This window comes from Aedes albopictus, chromosome 3 (assembly GCF_035046485.1).
Source record: "Aedes albopictus strain Foshan chromosome 3, AalbF5, whole genome shotgun sequence".
In the NCBI taxonomy this organism is placed as follows: domain Eukaryota; kingdom Metazoa; phylum Arthropoda; class Insecta; order Diptera; family Culicidae; genus Aedes; species Aedes albopictus.
In genome coordinates, this window is record NC_085138.1 from 385,058,968 (window position 1) to 385,068,848 (window position 9,881).

The 9,881-nt window shown below is 37.2% G+C and overlaps 1 protein-coding gene across 1 annotated transcript in view; it reads left to right on the plus strand.

Annotated features, from left to right (window-relative positions):
* Window positions 1-373: 373 nt before the first annotated feature.
* The window catches only part of LOC109397727 (spondin-1), an 11,109-nt gene continuing 1,601 nt past the window's right edge, over window positions 374-9,881 (plus strand). The window contains exons 1-3 of the mRNA XM_019670073.3: window positions 374-554; window positions 9,083-9,486; window positions 9,547-9,881. The exon at window positions 9,547-9,881 is cut by the window's right edge and continues 731 nt beyond it. Coding sequence (XP_019525618.3) covers window positions 374-554; window positions 9,083-9,486; window positions 9,547-9,881 — 920 coding nt within the window. The remainder of the gene's footprint in view (window positions 555-9,082; window positions 9,487-9,546) is intronic.

Consider the following 9,881-nt stretch of genomic DNA (forward strand, 5'->3'; position numbering starts at 1 on the left):
TGTAACGGTCACAATTCGTTCGTGTTCAAGAATCTCCCTGAATTGCTGATAATCGGGAAGCTTTCTTCTCGCGTATTATCTCAAGCGCCAGAGCCATCCACACTTAATCCATTCCGCTCGTTCGCGTGCAGCATCTTCACCGCAGGTCAACCAGTCGTACATCGGCCGCCGCGCTAATCGGACGTAACTTTCTCGCCGGGATCAGATCCTACCTACTATCGTGTCGTGTCGTGGAGTCCTTTTGGCTCGGGTTCAGTGAAGCTGATAACCGTGTGATTTGCTGTGTCTAGTGTTGGGGCGGCGCTACCCTGAGTTTGATAAGGGAGATTCGGATTCGAAGACTGTTAGTGCTGCAGTGAAACGAGGCGCCACCATGGTGTCCCTTCGGGTGGGGCTAGTTTGGCTAGTGCTTGCCCAATGCTGCTGGGCGTGCAACAAGGTACCGGTGTCCAACGGCCGTGCGGTGACCAAGGAGAAGAAACCGGGCGATAACGGATACAGGCTGGCCGTGCGCAACGAACCCAGCGGCTACGAGCCGGGCAAGATCTATAATTGTAATTTTTGAAATATTATTTTCACTCTTCTCTAGAGATAAGGATAATCCATTCTCAGCAAGCAGAGCAAGAGTACCTACCCAGTCGTACTCGACTTCAATGTTCTCTCTAATCAAGAAAGATGATAGTTTAATTATTGATGAGTACGCAAAACGCAATGCAACTAGTTCATCACTGATAATGATGTCTGCTGGGTCTACTGCCTGCGGCCAGAATGAGTGATTTGTGTACATATGTAGAAGCATAGATCAGAGCTTGTCTGTGCACATGTAGCGGAAATGCTTGCCGCTATGGTTGAAAGAATTTGTTTATTATGGAACGACTCGATGGATGTATGTATTTATTTTTGAATTTTTATTGATAAGCCAGCGGAGTTTCTGAGACAATGTGGATGCACACTTTGGATTTTTCTGTTCGAGTTTCGATAATCATGTGTAAGAGATTCCGGGTTTGATTATCCTAAAGCACAACTAAAACATTGACTATACATAGGGTAGCGAACCACTTGGGCAGCGGCCGGTATTTTGGGCACTCTTCGCTATAACTCAGTCAATTCCAAACCAATTGACTTGAAATTTTGTACACGACTAGATACTATACGTATGTATCTCATCGCGTTCCAAAAATTTTGTCAATTGGTTCAGAATTGGCTGAGTTATAGCAGAAAAGTGCCCAAAATAGGACCCCTGCCGAGATGGTTCCACTTCCCTAAACAATACATAGAAATATAGAAGAATACATCCACTGATTTCTAATAATCTTTGATGAAGTTATTGTTACTTAGACGTTAAAGATTCATGTTTAGCTAAAAGGGATTTTTGAAAAAGAAATCCAGTGCTTGGCTGATGGAGTTCTGTACGACTTTTTGGATGCATTTCCGGAGAAGTCAATTTCAGATGTATTTTCTGGCTGGATAGTAGCTTGAGTTTATTTCTAGAAACAGAATAAAGTCTTTGACTGGAAACAATCTAATGAATGCCTGGATGAATATCAAGATGAATGTGAAGCAGTAGCATGATGAGAATCTGAACAATAATATTCTTCTTGTACCGACTTTTCGAGCCCTCTAAGCAGAATACCCTCTTCGAATAAGTGTAATCAGTTATGTACGTTTTAATTCCGCACTCAGTCGATAACTGACACTGAGAAAGATTACGAGTGGTAGTTGAAATACGCGTATCTGTCAAAGGATAAGCAAAACAGGACGGAATTAAAAGGTACAAACTTATTACTCTCATTCGAATAATATTAAATGTCAAGAATAACTTTTAAGGGGATGCCTCGAATATGATAAGAGGATTTTTGGAATTAAATGTCGTAAAAAACCTTTGAGTAGCATTTTCCGAGGTTCTTAAAGTATATCCTGTATAAAAACTTGTACTCTTTTCTGATGGATTCCGCAAGAATGTGATTCGGAGATTCCATGAGCTATTTGATGAGTAATTATTCAGGGATTCTACCTGAATTTTCTGTAAACATTGTTTTCTAACTGCGAAAATAATAAAATTCCTGCAAGAAACTATCCGAATCCGGGATGTCAAAGTAGGCACATTTTTACAGTTCTCTTCAAGATACCGAGCAATTCTTCATGAAATTTTACTAAGGAATTCTTCAGGAAATGGGTGAGAAGTTTTATCGCCTACAATGATGTTCTTTGAGAACTTTCTGAGGTTTTTTGCTACAATACCAATCAAAAGCATGTTTCTCTCGGTAGGTATGTACTTTTTATGTCACCAAAGCTTTTTATTCTTTGTTTAGTTAACGATGAACTATAAGTGCAATTATTGCAGAATCTGGTAACTTTCACACCATGTATTAATCAGAAATAAAGAGTGTCCAGTGTCCACGATGAAATTGGCACACAGAAAATATTGTATAATTTTTGATTGCGTTCGCTAAAATAGCTAATTTTTTTTAACATGAATAGGATATTATGTGTAGCTAATGCCATAAAATTTTCATTAAAATCGGTTGAGTTTTGGCGGAGATATCGTTGAAACAAGGGAATTGCCACTTGAGAATCTTGTGCAATCAAACATTTTGGAAAATATCACTTTTTTGCCGTTTTAACTCTGGCACCAACAATATTGAACCGATTTCAATGAAAATTTTTATTTACGTAAAGTATGGATCAAGAAGTAATTTGCCAAAATTTCATTCAATTTGATAGTGAATAGTGATAGTGAAATTCAAACTGCTCTTACTTTGAAAGAACTCAACAAGAATGGCTGAAATTTTCACTGTAAACAGTTAAACACAACAATTTTACACTGTCAAAGTTTTATAAAAATCGGGACAGTGTTACCAGTTCTACAGTCAAAATAGTGCACGCGGAACTAAAAATGGTTAAAAAGTACCTAAAATTTCGTTAAGTACTGTTCCTTTGAATTCCACTAAGAATTTGCATCTTTTGACAGATACGTATTTCGACCTCAACTGTAAGGTCGTCTTCAGTGTCTTGTACTTGACTCGACTCGAGGAGTCGAGTCAAGTACAAGACACTGAAGACGACCTTACAGTTGAGGTCGAAATACGTATCTGTCAAAAGATGCAAATTCTTAGTGGAATTCAAAGGAACAGTACTTAACGCGATTTTCTTTTTATTTACAGATATTCCCCTAACAAGCCCAGGTTAATCATCACCTAAAGTTTACCTTGAAGCGATTTGAGCTTTCGATATTTACTAGAAAAAGTACTGAACCTATTTCGATCAAATTTTTACCACTTAATTGATACGAGTGAAATTTTCAAACGTTTTAATGAGGTAACAAAAAAGTTATAGCCTAAGCAATTTTTTGAAATTTTCTAAAATTTCATTTTATGATATCGACAATATCTGCACCAATACTCAACTGATTTTGATGAAAATTTTATGGTATTAGCTACACATAATATTCATGGTCCAAAAATTAGCTATTCTGGCGAACGCAATCAAAAGTTATACAATATTTTCAGTGTGCCAATTTCATCGTGGGCATCCTTTATTTTATTTTTGCTTCCAAAGTTGAATATTTCTCATTACTTAACTTCACGTTTGATCGCCAATAGCATTTAAAATTATCATAGGGAATATCTGAAACTCTTAACACAAACCTCTCAATATAAAGTACGCCCGCTTAGAGGGGTAGGGGTGATTCTCAAATGTGGGGATTTTTTTTTTAATTATCGTAAAAAATTTCCACAAACACCACCTACTTTGAAAAATCATAACTCAAAAACGAAGCATCGTAGACACATTTTTTTTACATGGGAGTTATTCTGTGAATTTTTCAAGATGTTGTTTTCTCCGTTCCTGACTTATGAACAATTTTGTGGAAATTGTTCAGAAGTTGGTTTTTGACCGTCTTGATTAATTATTTGCACAAAAATGATCATTACTCAGGAACTATAAAAAAACACTTCTTGAATTCAAATGAGTGTAATCAGTTATTGTATCGCTTGCATTAAAAAAATGTTACCAACATCCTAACTAACTTCAAGCAAATTGGCTTTAACTGCTTGTACCATTTTTTCTAGCATAATCAATAGTAGCTGTTTGAAACATACTGTTTTTGTATAAAAAAATCATGTTTTTCACGAAAGTAAGTCAATTTTAGAAGAACTTGCCTACATTCAGGCGTTTAATGCAGGTACTTTTGTAATACATTAAACGCCTAAAAGTAAGAAATTTATTTTTAAATCGTCTTACTTTCGTGAAAAACATGATTTTTCATATAAAAACAGTATGTTAAATTCAATATGCTTAAGATCTAGCTTTGGACAAACAAATCTACTCCTTGCGTGCCTTTAAATCTTTCTTGCAATTTCTCATCTTAATAGGCTGTTTTACCTCGGCAAGCCTCGTTCGATAAATGTACGACTCGTGCTGTAAAAATCGTCATTCTACACCTTGTTGCGTAAACTACTATTACATGCGCATTGAAATTAAACTCAAGCTTGGAAGTGTTTTGAAGGCCTTGAAAAAGTTCTACACTACTTATATAATTCTTAACCCCCTGGCTTAATGTAAGATACAATAATACATGGAACTAACCCCTTTTCAGATGAAAGCATCTAAATTCCAAATAATGGGGCCTTGCTAAAAAGAAAATTATGCAATTATTACCCCTCCTGGCCCAGACGTCCACTGGAATAAAACTGGCTTTATGACTCCAATTTTTGAGGCTCCAAGCATAATTGAAACTACAACTCAGTAACAAATTTTGAAAACGACGTATAATCAATACTACACCATTGATTTTACGTCGTTTTCAAAATTTGTTACTGACCTAATAAAAAAGGGAACTTCAACATTTCATTGAAAAATATTCTTTGGCAGTGGTTTGAAATTGTGTTGAAAGCCCCGTAGCCTACGAGTTAACATACTACAAATGTCGCCCTCTTCATAATTATTTTCGCCCACTTTGAGAATTACGGATAGGCCTTCCAGACAACCAATATGCATGTATAATGAAGTTTATGTTCATGTTATTCGTACTTTTATGCGGAAAAGTTACATCGCATAAGATGTAGTAAAAGTGACTTATGCGTACAAAAGTGGAGTTGCTATACGTGCATTGACGGAAAAATAATAATGCTATATGACATCAGGCGATATCTTATGCGATGCTCGGTGTGCACTATTGAGACGTAATATAGCATCTTATGCGACTTAATAATATTAGAAAAAAAAAACAATTCTTGTCACCACAGTATCGAACTAAGAACCTTTGGATTTTCGAGCCACACTTCACACTTAACACCAAACACCACTTATGAAACACGCTGATTAATTGTCATGTCACCTCAGTGTCCGTTGGAATGCATTTGGTTTCCCTGCGCTGTACGTGTTCAACAGGCTATCTGGAGCTCAGTGTGGGTAAACATTGGAATTTTCAAATCTCATGGTTGAGTTGTTTCACGCGCGGTTCTTGACTCGCCAAACTCACCGCCGAAAAAATCGTGCATGAGTTGACTCATGATTCCACTCATTGCCTTATTTCTTGGTGTTATTAATATTTATATCAAAGTTTATAGAATCGTATGATAGAACAAAGGCGAATCTTGCGTACAACAACATTGAATGCCGTTCAAATTGATTTGGATTCGTTTTACAAGCGAACGAGATTTCGGCGCTTGACTCGTGAGAGCGAGATTTTGCATGAAATTCTCTCGCGTTAGAAAACGATTCAAAATCGCGCGTGAGTTTGCTCACGTAGGAGCGGTTCATGAGAGTGCTTTGAGTGTGAGTTTACCAACACTGCTGGAGCTCAGAATGATGCGTGATTCCCCGCACATTTATCACTACCCCTCTCTTGCTACCACTACCCATTGTTAATTATCAGGTCAACAAACCAAAAATGATAGCTTTGTAACTTGTTTTGTAACCATAACGTTAACTTTCTTGTAGCTTTTTGGCACTCCAAAAGCACCTCTTTCATTATTATCACATGTCACATAGCAATACACCAACGTTAACGATTCTAGCTTATGCGAGTTTGTATGCACATTTAAACGAGTTTATTTTTTACTTTTATGCGATTTAGCTTGTACACCAATGCGAGTTTAACTGACATAATAAGAAAAGTACCAAGCGAAGTCATATAATCATCGCACTGCGTAATTATGCAAATTCAACTGACACTTTGCGAGTCCGCTCGAATTGTTTTGCAAATAAGTAAAGTTCGTCGCAATAAAACATAAGAATATCGTCTACTACGATGTAGTTATGCATTATAAAAGTTGCACTATATAATTTTACCAGATACATCGCAATAAGTTCAAAAAATAGCTCATATGCGATGAAAATTTCACTCAGCCGTATATATATGCGATAGTGAGTAAAAATAGTACTTTATACGATGTACAGCGTGCATCGTTATGCAATTTCTGGATGTCTGAGCTTGCTAAGAGTGTCTGGTTTCGATTCCTAATGATTCCACGAAGTTATCGTTCAAGCAAGCTTTCTCTTAATAACTGGAAATGCAATCGAGAAGTGTTCTAGTCGCAATATTACATATGTCAAGAAGAAGAAGAAGAAAAAGAAGAAGAATAAGAAGAAGAAGAAGAAGAAGAAGAAGAAGAAGAAGAAGAAGAAGAAGAAGAAGAAGAAGAAGAAGAAGAAGAAGAAGAAGAAGAAGAAGAATAAGAAGAATAAGAAGAAGAAGAAGAAGAAGAAGAAGAAGAAGAAGAAGAAGAAGAAGAAGAAGAAGAAGAAGAAGAAGAAGAAGAAGAAGAAGAAGAAGAAGAAGAAGAAGAAGAAGAAGAAGAAGAAGAAGAAGAAGAAGTCTATCCAAGAAAATCTTTAGGAGAACCTCAAGCCATATCACACAAGAACTCTACTAATGCTTCAAAATGTTTGTCATTTTTTTTCAATTCATTCGAAACTACTTTGAAGTTCATTCAATTTTAATTTCAAATTATTGCCAAGTATAGCTAAATAATTCTCAGTTCTTGGGGATTTTGATAAACGACAATTGTAACTAATTGTTCGTTTTTGGTCTTATTAGTTACCCCTGAAGATGACACAAAACCCCAGTGTCGAAACGTCGGGCAAACATTAAACCTCGTTTTCCGTATTGAAGACTGCGTAGCCGTTTAATTCCTACAGTAAACTTCTTAGTCGATCCGCCAAGAGACTGCAGAAGGAATATTTAAAGGTATCGGATTCTCTGAAAAAAAAACCTTAGTTGAAGTTAAATCTGGCACAAGCAAATATTTGGCAAAACTCATCGTGCAATTTAGGCAAATGAACAGACAAATGATGTATTGATATTTCTGTCGAGTATCTATAAATGTATACAACCCTAGCAGAATTGGATTCCTATTTTTTTTATCGAAATTCTTTAATAAATTCTCAGATGAGTTTCCTGGAGTATTTTTTGCTGAAAATTTCGAAGTACTTTAAAGTTTCTATTTCAGAAGTTAATGTATGGATAGTTCTGGCAAAACTTTGCCAATATTTTTGGAGTATATTTTTAAATTGTAAAGCGATTGCTGATAATATTTGATTTTATTTGCTGTGATCTATGAGATATTTCTGAAGAGTTACACAAAATGTAATCAACAATAATATGTCTATGTAAAAATGTTTGGAATATTTTCTTTCAGGTTTTCTTTCAGCGATTCTTATGAAGTTCAAATTTATTATAAATAGTTAAAATTCAGAAGTTTCTATTTTAAACCCTGCACGAAGTTTAGACATAATTTTGGAAAAAAAGTCTAAATTTTTTTTTTGCAATTCAGTATAATAATTTACATTTTATATAACTCATTTTGGTATCGTAATGGCCATTTTTTCCATACTGGCTCATTATGCAATTGAAATGAGTTGCATAATGAAAAATAGTTGCATAATGTTCATTTGAGTTGCATAATGAACATTATGCAACTCAAATGGGTTGCATTATGAAAAAATCATTGCATAAAATTTTATATGGAACTCGTTGCAAAACTCGATTTTTTCAGCACTCTTCGTATTTATCCAACTCGGCAAGCCTCGTTGGATAAATGCACGACTCGTACTGAAAAAAAAATCAACTTTTTGCAACTCGTTACATAAATAACTATTAAATAAATGGAATTTTGTACGATTTTTTGTAGATACTTAATAAGAGGAAACAATGAACTCCGATAAGAAAATCAGTACTTTCGGCAAAAAAAAAAAATGAATTAGAATTAGATTTGGAAATTGACAATTTTCACGGAAGAACCAGGTTCCCGCAACACCCAGGAACGTGTCCAACATGGCCGATAATCCGCGAAATGACTTCATTCGCTCTTGTTTTGCAAAAACATGAGGATTGATATGCGACATGCTGAGTTCTACAAACCCAACGGAAGTGTGTTTTTATATTAAAATATACCCCAGTACGTCCCGGAATAGCTCCTGAACCAAATGTTCAATTCAATAGTTTGGTTTACGCATCAAAATTAGAGATTTAACCGGCTCTTTGGGTACGCCGATGATCAAAATTGGTTCAGAAATAACGAAATTATCATTGATCCTGAATTCGCAAAACGTACGTTTAGGTTAAAAGGACTCTCAAGGATTCAGATTCCCAGAAAAAACTCTGGGAATTTTGATAAATTTCTAGTAAAATTTTAACCCACGACTCTCTATAGTCGCAGTCGGTAATGGGCAGTATCACTTAGTAAAATACATGGATTTGTTCAAAACTCGTCCTCATCCTCTTCTTCTCAACTTGGGCAAGCCAGCCAGTATTTCCTTGATTATTAACTGAGAGCTTTCTTTGACAATGATAAATTTTGCATGTGTTATCCTATATCGTATGGAATGGTGTGGCAGGCATAAAGATACTACATGCTCAAGAAAGTCAAGGAAGTTTTCTTTACGTAAAGTTCTTGGACTTACCGGGAATCGAACCCATCACCCTCAGCATGGACCTGCAAATGCCCACGCCTCAGCAGCTCTCAAAACTCGTCCTTCTTTGAGGAATTTATCCTGTTGAGATTAAGAATAAAACTATTTTACATTACATTTGCTTTTTTAAAATGTATTTTTCATTTTTTTTTTTTGTTTCAACAAGTATTCCTGGTCGGTTCCCGGACGCACGTCAAGCTGCAGCAGTTCACGCATTTCATGCTCACGGCGCAGGCTACCACGGGAACGGCTAAAAACGCGCGCACGTTCATTGCCGGTCCGAAACGGGTCGGGCGCTTCCAGCTGTTCAGCGATTCGTTGACCAAGTTCTACGACCACTGCGTCAACACCGTTACCCAGGCGGACGATTTCCCCAAAACGGAGATCCAGGTGATGTGGGTGGCACCGGCCAGCGGTTCCGGATGCGTTAGCCTGTCGGCCATGGTGTTCGAAGGGGAGGACTCGTGGTACTCGGACGACGGCGCACTGACCAAGGTGCTCTGCGAGATCAAACCGGACCCGACGGCGGTCAAGGGCGAATGCTGTGCTTGTGACGAGGCTAAGTATAATGTAAGGTTGAGGTGTGGATTATGGGAGAGTTTGTACTTAACATTTTGGATGAAATTTTAGTTCGTTTTCGAGGGAATCTGGTCCAACGAAACGCACCCGAAGGACTTCCCGTTCGCCGTATGGTTAACTCACTTTTCGGATGTTATTGGTGCTTCGCACGATACTAATTTCTCGTTTTGGGGTGAAAATCACATTGCTACCGATGGTTTCCGGTCGTTGGCTGAATGGGGTTCGATTCGTCAACTGGAGCAAGAACTGAGAGCTAAAGGACCGCGGTTGAGGACGTTGATCAAAGCGGCTGGACTGTGGTATCCCAGGGTGAACTCGAATACCACATCGAACTTCAGGGTTGATAGAAAGCATCACAAGGTTTCGTTGGCGTCCATGTTTGGTCC